Below are 16,735 nucleotides of genomic sequence, written 5' to 3' on the forward strand. Positions count from 1 at the left end.
CAAATTAATCTCTGTGCTCCTCAGACATAGTCTTTAAAATGATAACAATATTTATTGTACATGGTAGTTACAAACTTTCAAAAGAGAATGGTATATGAGCACCCATCAAATCTATCCTGGGTTCACCACGGTGCCTATATGCTTCTCTTTTTATTCTCCTTTCTTCCTCTTTTTAGTTTATGTCTGGTACACAGTAATTCTCATCTATCTATCTATCTATCTATCTATCTATCTATCTATCTATCTATCTATCTATCTATCTATCCATCCATCCATCCGTTGAGGAGAGGAGAAGGATGAGTCAGGGCAAAGATAGAAGGAGAGGATGGAGAAAAGGGAGAGAGAAAATAAAAATTTTGTTTTCCACTTAATCCATCAGATATTGTTGATACTATATATTTTTGTATCGAAAATTAACTACTTGTGGTTATTTTTTCTATGCAAGAATATAATATTACCTTTACTGAATTTTATTCTTTTCATGTTTGTCCATGCCTTTGGTATTTATATGGTTAACATAGAAATTATAATGTCAAAGGCCAAATTATTACTGACCTGAAGAACTTTACCCTGTGGACTTTCATCAAAAACCAGGGACTGCTGATACAAAGGATCAAGGGTTTTCCGTGCAATTCTTGTCTTCTTCTTGGCTATACAGGCTCCATTTTCCAAAAGATAAACTTTGACATATGGTGCTAAACAAAGGTAGATTAACAAAAAGAAATTAGTATTTGGATGCACTTTTTGTTTTTAAATTAGAAAACACCTTATTAGAGAATTAGAGATGCTTATTGACTATGACCCATTAACTATTTAGATCACTTGAAATATCCATTGCTCTAAATCGAAACACCTACATATTAGCACTACTGTCATTTTCCTCATTTTAAACAAATGTATACAAAGTTATCTTGAAGACTTTTGACTTGCTTGGTTTATGGCAGGCATTACAATTCAGGTTTATATTTTAAAGATTTTAAAGCTCACTTTAAAATTAGAACTAAATTCTTTTTTCTTTTTTATTTACAAATATATGGAAAGAAAATAATTGATACAACTTAAGAATGAACTGTATTTAAACTTTTAAAAATATGACGATACTCCTTCTAATATCTTCTAGCAGAATAATCATGCAAAGAAAATTCAGGTCCACTTTTATACAATCAGAGATCACAGAGGAGCTGTCTTTTTAATCAGTTGGATGATGCACAAGCAAGCATATAAAATCCAAATGCAGCAAACGTCTCAGGGTTCTGCCTAATATTCACTGGACCATGCTCTGATGTTGTCTGTGTACTTATTAATGAGCAGAACTTTCCCTCACCAGGTGTCGATTTGGAGCCAGGTTTTTGCGTCAGGCTTCGTGCTCTAATAACTTCAACTTCTAATTGGCCCTTTTTATCCTCCATTCCAATTTGTATATCACCTGCAAGTGGAGGCAAAGGAAAATGTCTCAGCTTCTTTGCAGTTATGAGCAATTAAAAAGCAGAGGCCCCTAACAAATTCCAACTATCTTTATGATCTTTAAAAAGAAATTAATTTTAGGAGGGCCTGCCCTAACTCACTTTTCCTTCCTGGTTTTCAAATCAAATTTTGATCTTTCTCTGTACTAATCCATTTTAAAAGCTTCATGAATTAGTTGAAAAAAAATCACCAACTACAACACTGAAGGATTTACATGAGTCTATACTCTAATGAGCTCTTTCCTCTATTGTCATCCATTTGCTTATTGGTGAAATATTTAATTATTTGTCTTTCCATTATTTATAGAAAACTATCATTAATATTTTGGTGAATATCATAGTAATCTCGTAAGTACTTTTTTCTGTCTTTGCATCTATGTATCATCATCTATGTATCATACATTGTCATTTTATTGACAAACAGGCCACTGAATGGATGTGTATTTACCTATTTAACCAGTCCCCTATTGATGAAAATATGGGTTATTCATATTGTTATGATTATAAAAGCATTCTGCTGAACAATTTTAGAAGAATTCTTGTACACTTGGTCAATTATTTCTTGAACATTAAGTTCCTGGATTTTAAGTGTATGTATCTATGGACACTCATAAATTCCATGTACATCAGCAAACATCCTTTAGAAAGCTATAACATTTCTTTAGAAAGGCTGTCACTAGAAATATCTATCTTCCCATTTCCCATGCTCATTTAAAAAAATATTTTAGTTGTCAATGGACTTTTATTTTATTTATTTATATGCAGTGCTGAGGATTGACCCTAGTGCCTCACATATGCTGGGCAAGTGCTCTACTACGGAGCCACAATCCCAGCCCCTCCCATCCTCATTTTGGTATGAGGAATATATCTAAGTTTTGTCAATCTGATGATTTAAAATTTATATTAATTTGCATTTCTTTGGTTATTCGGGAGGCAGAGGCTTATGTAGCCCCCTATAGTTTGATATGAAATTAGGTTAGCAATTAGAAAGAATAGGAGATAGGTCCCTCATTTTTATTTCTTTGGAATGTTAGTTCCAGAATTTTCATGTATCCTGCATTCACATTTTTTTTTAGAATTCATCTGTGAAAACATCTGGACCTATCCCCCAACCCCTCTGCTAATTTTTAGTGGGTAGAATATTTCATACTTATACTCCTATCCATGCTTATACTTCTATCCATGTTTTTTCTACCTTCTATTTCCTCTTAAATTATTTAATGGGTTATATTTTTTTAAATATAGATCCCAAGACAGATTTCCAAATTTTAGACACTTGTGTAAGCAACTTTCTTTCTTCACTTAATGTTTCTTAGACATCCATCCAAGTTGATGTATAGACATCTAGATCTTTCCTTTCAGTAGCTATATGGTAATCTATTGTGTGACTATTCCATATTTTATTTAACTAATCTCCCTTTGGGGGTCTTTTTTCCCCTCTATATGGGGCCATTATAAAAAGTGCTGCAGGGACTGGGCCTGTGGCTCAGTGGTAGAGCACTTGCCTAGCATGTGTGAGGCCCTGGGTTCGATCCTCAGCACCACATAAAAACAAACAAATAAACAAACAAACAAACAAACAAATAAATAAATAAAAGTATTGTGTCTATTTACAACTAAAAAAAAGTGCTTTAAAGACAGTTTTGAGGGTACATAATTAGAAGTGGAACTGACTGGTCATAGCACATACACATTTTCATTTTTATTAAATATTGGCATATAATTCAAAATCAATATTTAACTTCCAACAATCATGTATGAGGATGTGTATTTCTAAAAGCATTTGTCTTTATACTGAAACATTTTTTTCCTGGTCGAATCTGGTGTGTGTACACATGTATAAATACATATTTGTATAAACTCTTATCAGACTAAGTAAGCTCCATTCTATTCCTAGTTTACTTAATTTTTTTCTCAAATTTTTTAAAATTGTAGATTGACGCAATATCTTTATTTTATTTATTTTCATGTGATAATGAGGATCAAACCCAGTGCCTCACATGTGCTAGGCAAGCACTCTACAACTGAGCCATAACCCAAGCCTCGAAATTTTAAAATCATAAATGAATATTGAATTTTATCAAACATTTCTTCTGCATATATGAAGATGGTCACTTTTAGTCTTCAATTAGATTAATGTGGCAAGTTATATCAGTTTATAAAATATTAAACCAGCTATGTGTTTGTGGAAGAAATACTATTTGGTTGTGATATTATTATTTTTAATATTGCTGGATATTTTTGCATAAGGTTCGTAGGGACTTTGGAAAGTATGACTGATGTTTATTTCAGTTTGGAAAATTTCTCAGTCATTACATTACATTTATTTATTTATTTATTTATTTATTTATTTATTTTGGTACTGTTGATTAAACCCAGGGGCACTTAACCACTGAGCAATATAATCAGCCCTTTTTATATTTTTATTTTGAGACAGGGTCTTGCTAAGTTGCTTAAGCCCTCATTAAGTTGTTGAGGCTGGCTTTGAACTTGCAATCCTCTTGCCTCAGCTTCCTGAGCTACTGAGATCACAGGTGTGTGCCACTGCCTTAATCATTGCATTTTTAATTGTGTGTTCTGCATTATACTCTCCTCCCTTGTTCTGGAACTTTAATTGCACATTTATTAAACCTCACCTTTTATCCCCATCTCTTAACTTCTTATTTATATTTTCCATTCATCTACATCTGTGATAAATTCTGGATAACTTCTTATGGCTTATTCACTAGTTATTCAATTCTCTCCCCAGCTCTGCCTAAAGTACTGGAAACTCAACCATTCAGTTCTTAAGCTTAGTTATGTTTTTCAAATCTAGAATTGTCGTTGTGTTCTTTTTAGTGGTTTTTATTTTCTAATGTCATTCACCATCTTTTTTTTAAAGCTCTTTGAAACATGTAAGTCTTTTTAGTTTAAATATTAACTTTAAAATCTGGAATCATTTGAGTTTTTTCTCCATTGTATGCTGTTTCTACATTTAAAATTATTTTGGTTTTCCTTTCATGTGTGCCTGGTGTTTGTGCTGTATGTCTGAAAATTGTTTTTAGAAAAAAAAAGTTGTTACTTAGGATGTTGTCTTTATCAGAAATTATTTATTTTTGCTTTTGCAAGGTTTCTGCAATCTTGGATCACTTTAATCAATATCAAGGACTTATGTAATTAGAGCTCTAGCTTCTACAGAGTTCCACCTACTTCCAATTTGCACAGATTTTCAGGATAGAGATCTTTCAGATCCTAACAGAGAGCAAGGACAGATTAATAGGCTAACTTAAATTCTTGGCCTAAGTCTTACAAGTAAGAAGATACACAGCTCAGCTCCTTAGATCCTCTGCAGGGAAACACAAAACAGTAAATCCCTCCAGTACAAGAGTAGCTGTGGACATAGGCTCACCATTATCCAAGGCATCTGTACTCCTCAGGAGCCAGGCACTGAAGCAAACATGTAGATATTCTAGGTATTTTCAGTAGGCGGTTTGGTATGAATTACCTACTTCACCATTGGTATAGCCAAATTCTCTATATCTTTTTTGTCAGTCTTTTTATTATTTATTTTTGACTTTATATTTATGTCTGGTGAATAGTAACATATAGCTGTTTTGTTTCTTCAATATCATTGATCCTTTAATATTTGAGAAAAACTTATTTCATGTATTGAGATTAATTTTAAAAGTAAATTATTTTTTGTTATTTTGTATTGTTTTTAATTGACCTATTTTTGTTCCTTTCTTTTGTCATATAAGCACATTAATTTATTTATTTTGTCCATCCCTTTACTAGCATAGAATTGGAATATTTTATTTATTTTATTTTAGAGGCTATTAAATATTTAACACATGGACTCCTATTTTTATATTTATACCAAAATCCAAAATTAGTGTTTCTACTTATTCCCAAAAAAGAGAAAGATCTTTAGAACTCTCATGTAGATTTTAACCAGCATCCTCATTTTATTTTGTTCTATATTGCTTTTTTCCTGGGTGCTTTTTCTTGTTTTGTTTAGGTTACATAATAATTATTAATTCAGTTTATTAATGAACCAAGTTTCATTCATTTCTTTCATCATTGCTCCTTATATCTTTTTAGTTTATTCGTCTTGCTAAAGTATATCTTTTAGTAAAGAGTGTTAAACTTTGAGTCTGTGTGTAAATATGTATGCCTCTATTTCATTTTTATTCCTGAATAAAAGTTGGTAGTTCTTTTCTTCAGCATTTTGAGAATCAGTTCTTTTAAAGGCTTTTTATTTATTCATTTATTTATTTTGCATTGCTGAAAAATAAAACCTGTTGATTGACTTTGTTTCTTGGCAAGGCAATCTTCTTACCTTCCTTATGACTCTTCTTCATGACTTGAGTTGAGGTCCTAAAATATCTCAATAGTACATTATCCTTTTTTTGTTTTGCAATAATCTTCATTTCAGCACTCAGTAGGTTCTTTCTTTATTTTTATTTTTTGTAGTTGTAGATGTATGCCTTTATTTTATTTGTTTATTTTTATGTGGTGTTGAGGATCAAACCCAGTGCCTCATGCATGCTAGGCAAGAGCTCTGCCACTGAGCCACAACCCCAGCCCTCAGTAGGTTCTTTCAATATCTCAGATTTCATATTTTTCTTGAGTGGCTCCACTGCCATTATTGTGTTTTTTCTAAAATGTTTCTCTATTCTCTCTTTGGGATCCTATTAGCAAAAGTTTGAATTTGTTAGTTTATTCTCCCTACATTTCAAATTCTCAAATTCAGGCTGAATTGGGGTGATTTTTCTATGGTCCTCCTTGCATTTCACTAATTCAATCTTTAGCTACATTCAGTACATCATTTAGTTCATGAACCAAGTTGTAAATATTAATCATTATAGTTTTCATTCTCCAATTCATTTTCTTAAAACTATATTATTGGTTTTGTTTAACAATCTCTTTGTCTTTTTTCCTGTGGATTACATATGAAACTTTATCTCTGAAAATGATATTATAACTAAGTTTCTAAGTTATTTTTAGTTGGCTTGACCAGCTTCTCAGGTGTGAATTCTATTTGCCCTATCAGTTGATTAACTTCATTGTTCTAGACTTTCTCATTAGCTTCATGATTCTGTTTTAGACTTTAGCTCCTAGAGGTCTCTTATTTTTTTCATTTAAACTTTTAAAAGGTTTTTATTAATCATATGGAGAGAGTATACATGGCCAAACAGCTGTATAAGATCTATTTTTAGTATAAATAACAGACAACAATTCCCTCCCAACTTCTGGCCTTCTAAAAGTCACTTCTCAAAATTTTCAATATTTTTATCTATTTTTTTGGCATTTTCCTGTTTTTAAACACTAGTTTTAAGTATTAATAACTCCCAATTTTGATCTCTTTCAACTGTCTTCCTACCTATGCCACATACCTGAGAATTTCTGTCATTCCAGTTATCCCAATATTAACATTTATATAATTATGATTATGTAACCTTATTTTTTGCTGTATGAACCAGAACACTACGGTTACTTCTCCTTTTTTCCATACTTAATAACTGTCATTTTATAAAAGCCTTTTCTTACATTTTTATCACTAATTCAAACCCTTATTCTCTCCTTGTTGTTTGTCTTCCATAAAGCAAAAATGTTAAGTATCCTATAGATTTTGCCTTATAAAACCTGACGTGCTACAGTTTGTACAGATTCTATTAAAATCTTTCTATGCTGTTATCTTTAGATCTTTCTGCACTGTCATGCTGAGTATCCCATAATTATCTCCTTTCTGTGAGAAAAGGAATTTATTCACTGGATCTATCTTTCTCTTTTTTGACTCACAATTTAAAAAGCTCACTTAGTTCATTTTGTTGAAGTAAATCCTCTATATAGCTTTCTGATCAGTGCTGGATATGAGGAGAATAACTCGAGAATTTGCTTGTCCAAGTATGCATTATTCTATACTCAAACTTACTTGATAATTTGGCTGGATCTTATGTTCTAGATTGGAAATCAGTTGTTATTCAGCACTTTGAAGGTATTGTTTAACAGTCTTCTGGTTTTCAGTATTATTATTGAAGAGTCCAATAAGAATCTGATTTTTTGGTAGATTTGTATAACATTAAGTTGTCTCTCAGGAAACTTGCTTGATTTTCTGTTAATTGCCAGTGTTGCAAAATTCCATGATGATGTATATCTTTCAGTTAATCTATTTTCATCCAGTTTGTTGGGTATTCCATGGATCCTATCGGGCTGGAATCTCATGTCACCCAGGAAAATATCTGTTGTAGTTGTTACATATAATTTTCTCCATTTATCATCTTTTTTAAAAAAGTTTACTTCAGAGTATATTATGCTAATATAGGTTGAATGACCTTTATCCAAAATGCTTGGAACCAGAAGTGTTTCAGATTTCATATATATTCAGATTTTGAAATGTGTGCATATGTATATCATATGTATGATATACATATATCATATTATTTCATAAATGAAATTCATTTATGTTCAAGTATATCTTATATATATAGCCTGAAGGTAATTTTATACAATATTTTTACTTTGCTTATCTGGAAGTTGTTATTAATATTGAGATGCTCAACTTATAGATATCTATGTTTTCTTTCCCTTTATTTTTATTTTTTTTGAAACCTGAATATTTTAACTGAGGAAAAACAAAAACCTAAAAATATACACAGTAGGCCACAATTATTTATAAACACATATGTTTCAACTTTTCTATTAGGAACAGCAATTCTTAAACCATAATTGTCTAATGCCATCTTCTATAGCATGTATGTATCCTCCTTGCAACCAAAGGTAATTAATTATCTCTGAGTACATAAACCTAAAATTTGTATTAGGACTACCTAAACCACTGTGGCAGTACTGAGACCACCATATAAAAGGAATGAACACAATACCAATATCTGTTGTTTAGCATAAACATTACCTTTTCAATTTTTTTAACTCTCCAACTTCAGTTTGATCCTTTGGAAGTTCTTGCTCACTCCAAGATGAAGTATTTTCCAATAATCTTTCTCTAACCTCCTTTTTTAAAAACAATTGATTCTAAAATATTACACATTTTTTAATAAGTTGTAAAGTATGGAGGCAATTTCTTTAATTATTTTCCACATAAACAGTTATGCCAACATATTTTTCTGAGTATTCCATCTCTTTTTCTGCATGCTGTGAAATGGCACCTTTATCCTATATTTGGATCTACCATAGAATCTGTCTTGAAAGAGTTTTATGGTCATTCAAGGTTTATGGCTCATTTTATTTATTTTGTCTAATTTCTCAAATAAGAAAAGTGCACTAGAAATTAGAATAGTCATTTGTAACCAGGAACACCCTAAAGTATTGTTTCTAATTTGTATTACTGTTACACTAATTTATATGATTTTGTCAACCATGACACATCAACTTTTCTGTAAGAGAATGATTCTTACCCATTGCAGGGGTGGCAAGGGTTTGGCGGCCAACAAGCTGGGCTGGTCCCAGTCCATCAAGAAAATCACTGAACTGACTGTCAGCTCCTAGTCGCACTCCAGGAAATATTAAGCTGTTAGCAGAATGACAAAAACAAACAAACAAACAAAAAAAGACAAAATGTTAATTCTCCCACATTTATTCTTTTCTGTGGTGCTGGGATCAACTCAGGACCTTGTGTAGGCTAAAGTCCTGAGTTGATCTATATTCTCTTTGTTAGCTTTCATTTGACTAATTCTGATCATGAAACATAAACACTACTTAGATAATCTGTTTATTTACTATTTGCATCGTCAGTAAGAAAAAGTCTAAAGTTAAATTTAAGATCAGATTCAGGAGTTGTTTTTCTTTTGGGTACTGGGGATTGAACACAAAGGCACTTAACCACTGGGCACAACATCTCCAGCCCTTTTTATTTTTTGAGACAGGGTCTCACTAAGTTACTTAGGACCTCGCCAAATTGCTGAACCTGGCCTTGAACTTGTTATGCTCTGCCTCAGCCTCCTGAGCTGTAGGGATTACAGGCTTGCGCCACTACACCTGGCAGGAGAGTTTTTAATATATTAAGTGAACACTTCTAAAACCATATCCACATCTCTACACAAATGTATTACTGACATATAAGATGTAAATTTTAATGTTATCGATCTTACATAGATAATTGCTCATGGACATTAAGTAACATGATGTAAAAATTTAAAACAGTGGTTAACAATTTCTTGAATAAATATTACATCACAGTACAAGTCCTTCTTAACAAATAAAATGTATAATTTATTCTTTGAATGAATTAAATGTTCAAATTATTTGAGGATTTTATTTAATCCAAATGAAAATCAGTTGGCTAAAACATGTCTATTTCTTTCAACAATATGACTGACTAAAAGCCTAAGTGTATAAGCCACACAAAAGGGGTGACTGTGTTCTTTTTGTTTATTAATGCAACTCTCTCTGAGGAACAAGAACCATGCTTGTTACATAGCTGGCTTTCTTTTTGAAGTAACATATTTCTTTATGGCATGGCTTTCTTTTTTCTTTGTGCTTTTACACATTAATTTCCTACTGTTCAAAAAAATTGAACAGTATACAGAATATTATCCTACTCAGACTAAAAAAATAAATCTCTGAGAGTTTAAGTGGTTTATACATGGTAGACATAATTTTTTTTTCTTTCATATCAGAAAATAGTGTCTTTCATCTTTCATTTGCACATTGGGTTATACTACATCATCAAACTTTGGTATTTTGTAAGCAAGTTTATCTCAGTAACTTTCACATTTGCTTTTCTTTTGTTCTTAGCTATACCTTGCCTGAAGCATGCACATCAATCATTTGATCAAATAAACAGGGGCCAACTAGTTTCAAGAATGGGAAAGAGTATCATAATTGTTAACTTGCATAATTTTATTTCATTGTAAAAGCAATATAGAAAGTTTCCAGCAAAAGAAAATGAAATTTTAATAGTAGATTGGATACAAGTAATTCTAGTAGTAATAGATGAATAATTATAAAAAAAAATTGTGCATGGAGAATCTCCATGTAACCCACTGAACCTAATAATTATTTATTTACGGGTACTACTACCCAAATGAAAGTTCAGTTTTACCAGAAAAATTCTTAAGCATAGGAAAATGCAGATTTTGTTTATGATCCATATAAAATGGTTAAGAACTACATAAATAAACTCAAAATACCTTTTTTCATAATTAGCTAATTTCAGAACTAAAACTTCAACCATCAAAATAATGAGGTAGATAGATCCTGGAGTATTTTCCCCCTAGGATAAAAATGAGTTAACAATGTTTTAAAATCAAGAAATTGTAAGTTGCTTACAACAACATAGAGCCGGAATAATTTGGAGAAACCTAGGAAAATCAGAAATTAGTTCCTCACTTCTGAATTTTAATTGAGATTTTGGTGACAGGGCATACTATGAATTTTCCTTATAAAAGAATCCATTAAATGTAGCATTTCTATACCATATAATCAGAAGATTCATCAAGTAAAGATTAGCTTTACTAGATAATGTAAATGGCTTATTTAGAGTAACTCGGCCTTTTTTTTTTTTTTTTTTTTTTTTGCCTTTGAGGGACCAGGTGCAGAATGGTGATTGAAAGAGGTCACACTGGTGGAAATGGATGGTGAAACTCAGGTTACAAGAAGCAGCAGCACAGTAACCCTAGGGGACTTTGTTGTTCTGCTGATCACCACACATCGGCTGGTCCCCAGGCTATAGGACTGCTGACTCACTTACTTTCCCTCAGAGCTGTAACTGTTGATGCTGCCATCAGTGGACTCCCGACTGGGCTGTCTCACCATCTTCCTCATTTCCGCTGCCATTCCTGTTTCTGTGCTTCTCTGAATGGTACTTTTTAACTTCTTGTGGCCCGACTCTGACAGGAGAGAGTAAAAGAAACCCTAAGTTCTATTTTTAGAAAGATTTTGCCCTGAATGTCAATAGGTCCTAAAAATACCATAGTGAATTTTCCTTGTAATTATACATTTCATCAGGAAAGTAGTAGTGTCAGAGAATAATTTGCTGAATTGAATCTCTTTATTAAAGGGTGCTTTGGCTAAAGTACAGCAGAAGGTGAACCATGGCAATAGTTCCAGACAGAACCCAAATGTCAATGTATCAAAATGAACTTAGTGTATTATGGCTGCTGAAAACATCAGTGAAAATTCAGATTTATCACCGAACAGGTTAGGTGAAAAGATAATATTGAACAAACCAATGGGTTTCTCCCAGTCTGGAACTCTCCAAGCTTGTGGGAGCAGGTCATGTCCTTTAAAGAAAGGAACAGGTCATGTCCTTTAAAGAGACACTTCCAAGTATGAAAAATAACAGATTTGGTACCATGAGGTATTAGAAATTCTCATAAAGTGAAGCAGTAGTAATTTCTTTGATGATTTTCACAACATTTTAACTAGTTACATATGCATATAGATAACATGAGTAGATACAAGGTACCATCCTAATTCTAAGGCAACACAGCTTATCTCATGGCCTTTTGGTGCAGCATGACTTATGACTGGCAGTTCTGGGGTGTGTCTCCATTTGCACTGTGAATTATGCAGGCCTGTCATGTTCATGTTCTTGATACACTCTAAGTTCAGAGCAATTTCCTCGAGCCCCCCTGTGAAATGCACTAGCCAGTATTCTATTCATAGCATGGAAATGAAACTAAAACTTTTGATTATACATATGAGCAGCACCAATACTTCAGACAAACAAAGACTTTTTTCCATCTGCATATTCTATAAGTATTTCGGGTTTGCTTTCTGTTTTCCGTATAGTATCATCCAATATCCATTAATAATATATGAAATGCTCTATAAATGTTACCTACAAAATACAAACATAAATGTCTTTCCTCAGAAATCCTCTGTAGAGTAGGTACACTCTTAGATATGCCATTTGAAAGGCAGCATTTCTTCCTCTAATTTTTGGTCAGTGAAATCCCTTTGTAAATTGTCTAGTCAAATATATAACAGACTCAGTATTGATGCTTTTTATATATTTTTTAGCAGGTTGATTAAATTTTTATTGCTTTATTGTTCTTAACTTTCTTATTGCTATTTTTGTTTCCAAGATCAGGGTAGGTATCAAATATTGAAGTATTCCATAAATTGAAAATTCCTTCTCACTTCATTTCTCTAAAGGATGATGGTGGTTAATAATTTAGGAGCTATTTTTCTTTATGCCCATGCTTGCTTTTCACTTTGCTTCTGTGATCAGTACTCTAATTTTTTGTCTTTTCTCACTGGTTGCTCCACTTCAGTATCTTATATGAGAACCTCTTCCTCTACAAGACTTTCAGATTTAGGAGGACTGAGCATTTAGACATTTGCAGTTTTTTCTACACTTGCTTCCCAAGTTATCCCAAGCAAGAACTTTTAGGCCTTCCAAATGTGTCTGCAGTCCAGTCCTACCCTTTCTCCTAAATGCCAGTCATTAATCTGACTGCCTAGTACCTCTTTAGGGGTCTGACAGGCATTCTAACATTAACATAGACAAAGTGGGACTGTTCCCCACCTCTGTCACCAACTACTCCCTCAGCAAATGGCACCTCCACTCAATTGTTCTGGTCAAATCCCTGTAGTCATCCTCAATTTCTCTTTGTAACACAACCTATGTCCAATAAATCAGCTAATCCATGTGCTTTTTTTTTATTCAAATAGATCATAAATTTGATACTCTCCCTCCTCTCCACTGCTCCAGTCCCACTTCAAGCCACTCTCGTCACTCAGACAACTGCAATATCCACCATACGAGCCTCACAGCTTGCATTCTTTTCTTCCTCAGAATATTTTCCACAAAATAGTTTCCGTGATTCAAAAGATGCGAATCTTAACATGTCACTCCTTTGCACAACATCTTATAAAGGCTCATCAACAAAATTAAGGAAACCTCAAATTTTTATCATGGCTCACAAAGTACTAAATAATTTGGCCCCAGATACCACCTTCTCTCTCTCATTCCATGTCCTTGTTCTCCAGCACACAGCCTTCCTTGCATGTCCTTGAACACTCCAGCATGCCTTCTCAGGGCCCTTCTTACTCACTGGCTGTCCCTTCTGTTCTTGCCTTGCTTCCTCACTTCATTCAGACCACTGCTTCAATGTCACCTCCTGAGAACAACTTCTTTTGATCCCTATCACTCTCTGTTCCCTTGTGCTTTGTTTTTCTTCATAGCACTGCTTTGTCTGCCATCAAACCACCATCTGTTTGTTGTATGTTTCCCAGTTAGAATCTAATTTCCATGAGGGCTGATGCATTCTGAGTATTTCTTCCTGTTAACTTGAGTATGCCCAGAATAGTGGTTATAAACTCTACTGTGCAAATTTTCTCATTCCATTCAGTATAACAGTTCTGCATTTATTCTTTATAAGATTGCACTGCTCCATTACAGTTATGTGGTTTCAAAATTAAGCCACCTATTTGTTGAAGGGCATTTTGATGTTTCCAGTTGTTATAGGAGAGTTTTTATAGAATAAATTCCTAGAAGTTGAAATGCTATAAAATGGCAGAAATGTTTAATATTAATAGGGATTTCTAAGTTGTTGTTTAAAAACAATGTAGCAATTTACAGTCCTACCAATATTCACATAGATGTCTCAATTTTCCCCACCTCTGACTCAAGAATTCCATTCATCATTTTCGGTGCGGCTTGCCCATCTGACTTGCTATGGTAGATCACATATACTTATTGAAAGCAAGGAAATTCCTGCCTTGCTTCAGTTAGAGCCATTTAAAAAACTATTATTTCTTTTTTCTTTTGTAGTTGTAGATGGACAGCATGTCTTTATTTATTTTTTTACATGGAGCTAAGGATAGAACCCAGTGCCTCACATATGCTAGGCAAGTGCTCTGCCACTGAGCTACAGCCCCAGCCTGATATGGCCATTTTTTTAAAGGGAATTTAGTTTAGTTTTGGTGGTTATTCATTTTTATGTTATTCCTTCTTCTTAGATGTAGTTCATTTAAGAAGTCACTGTGGGCAGAGCAACATTACATTCATGTCCATAATACAATAGTTAGACTCTAGTGAGCAACAGGGCAAAGGTCATGTGTATACAGATTGAGTATCCCTAATCCAAAAATCTGAAATGCTCCAAATTTCAAACTTTTTGAGTGCTGACACAGTGCCATGCCTGATTTCATGTGATGAGTTGCAATCAAAATGCAGGTGCACTGAAAATACTGTATTCTAACTTCAGGTTATGAATATATGGTATATATGAAGCATAAATGAAACTTGTGTTTAAATGTGGGTCCTGTCTCCAAGTATGTCATTTTATATATGTATGCAAATATTCAAAAATCTGAAAAAATATAGAAGCTGAAATGCTTCTGATCCTGAGCATTTCAGAGAATGGATGCTTAATGTACATCACCAAAGTACTGAACCAGATACACTTATAACAAATGTTTACCAAAGGCAGTGTGAGGCAATACAGACATGGTGGAATATCAATTCTCACTAAAAATAATGAGAATCTTAGCTAGAAAAATCCATCCACCCAACAATTATTTATGAAGCACCTACTATGTGTCATTAGCATCCTAGATACTGGGGATATAGTAATGAATGACAAATTTCCTGCTCTTATGAAGCTTACATTCTACAGGAAAGGCAATGAACAATTAATGATATAATATGGGTGGTAATAATTGCTATGGAAAAATATTAGGCAGTATAAGGGGGTAGAGCATGATGGGTAAAGCAGCAACAGTTTTATTTAAAAGGAACCAGGTGTCATTAGGTAGGAGTATGGAGGAAGTGAGGACACAAGCCATGAAGCAGGGAAGAGGCAAGCAGCGCGCTGCAGGACAGTGGTGGCGACTGGTGGAGAGGCCTGGAGGTCTGGAGGCGGTGGTTGTCTTACAGTAGTGCACAGGTTCCCAAGCTTCCTCTCCAGTCTTCCTAATATCTGCTGGTGTTCACTCTGGCCCAGAGATTGTTGCCAAAGATCTCAGGGCTCTATGGATGGCTGATTGTCCAGATGACCTTTGACTGTAGACTGTCAAGACCTGATTTTTCTTGCATTTACTAACACAGGTTTCAAAGGATTGTCATTCACTACATATTTGTTCAATGAATGACAAGAAACATTTTAAAATGGAATGATCTTTATTAGTTTGTTTGTAATTTTTAATTGAGATTTCCAGATTTTTTTAAAGAGGAGTACATCTACAGAGCATCCCAAAATTCTTAGGTTGGGTTTTATGCCTTAATATTTTCCAAAGTGTACACGCTACACACACTGGATAAACACCATTTGAGAAGTTAGTTATTAAACTTTCTATTGTACTTACCTAAGTTTGTGAATTTGAGTACCTTCATAATTGTAAAGTTTTTGTTTTAGTCTGGTGGGAGATGGCAGATGGACTGCTATCTAGCTGTTGTCTTATTCATATAAATAGATATTCAATGAAAAGAGCTTTGACAGGTTAAGCAATGTCAAGGCCCAGGTAGAGATTGAATAAACAGTCCCAGCTTTGAATATGTCTTATTTAAATTCATAAGGGCTCTAATATTAAATTGGAATGTGAGGGTTGGCAGAAGTTCTGTTTTATACATATTTTATATTTTTGAAAACTATAAATCTGGATAAATGTAATTCATGCAACATATTTGTTCAGCACTGATTCTGGGTCCAGTTTCTTTTAGATACTGGTGATAGAGCAGTAATCCCAACAGACAAAATTGCCTGCCCAAGTGGAGCTTACATTCTAGAGGATAATATGGCTCAACATCATGTCAGCAGCAAAAGCAGGATGAGAAACATGACTTTCTGAATCTCAGTCTTGTGATCATTCCAATATACCACAGTTCAAGAAAACACAAGAATGGTCTTATTTATTTAGCAAACATAAAAATGTTTTAGTCATACAGATATTTTCATGTATACATTCATATACAAACTTACAATTACAAGCTCATTGCAAACTTCGTGAAAAATCACATATAATGTATGTGATTATTTGCATCTGTCTCCATGTGCTATAATAATAATGAATACATTACACATGCAAAATTAATGTGATATAAGGTGTTAAAGTGTTAATATTTGGAAAATATTGTTTTTAAGAATACCACCTTTATTAATTAAATGTGAAAATAAAAAAATCATTAACCTTATAGTAGACTATGAGTCTACTATCAAATTATGATATGAAATATAATTTAAAAATGCTGTACCAAGTATTCTACAAACAACTAAAAAATTACAAAATAGTGCTTTTTTATATTTTATAGTTACAAACACATGAAAAATTAGTAAATTCCATGATGTTTGGGTGCAACATTTTACCTATGTTGTCAAAGAGCAAAC

At 33.3% G+C, this 16,735-nt stretch overlaps 1 protein-coding gene across 36 annotated transcripts in view; it reads right to left on the reverse strand.

Annotated features, from left to right (window-relative positions):
* Rims1 (regulating synaptic membrane exocytosis 1) overlaps positions 1-16,735 on the reverse strand; it is a 442,859-nt gene that overhangs the window by 1,512 nt on the left and 424,612 nt on the right. For all 36 annotated transcript variants that reach the window (XM_026391365.2, XM_026391404.2, XM_026391390.2 and 33 more), the window contains 4 exons: positions 11,152-11,290; positions 8,858-8,970; positions 1,325-1,426; positions 556-695 (listed from right to left, as the gene is read on the reverse strand). In XM_026391365.2, coding sequence (XP_026247150.2) covers positions 556-695; positions 1,325-1,426; positions 8,858-8,970; positions 11,152-11,290 — 494 coding nt within the window. The remainder of the gene's footprint in view (positions 1-555; positions 696-1,324; positions 1,427-8,857; positions 8,971-11,151; positions 11,291-16,735) is intronic.

Source organism: Urocitellus parryii, chromosome 8 (genome assembly GCF_045843805.1).
Source record: "Urocitellus parryii isolate mUroPar1 chromosome 8, mUroPar1.hap1, whole genome shotgun sequence".
NCBI classification, from domain to species: Eukaryota; Metazoa; Chordata; class Mammalia; order Rodentia; family Sciuridae; genus Urocitellus; species Urocitellus parryii.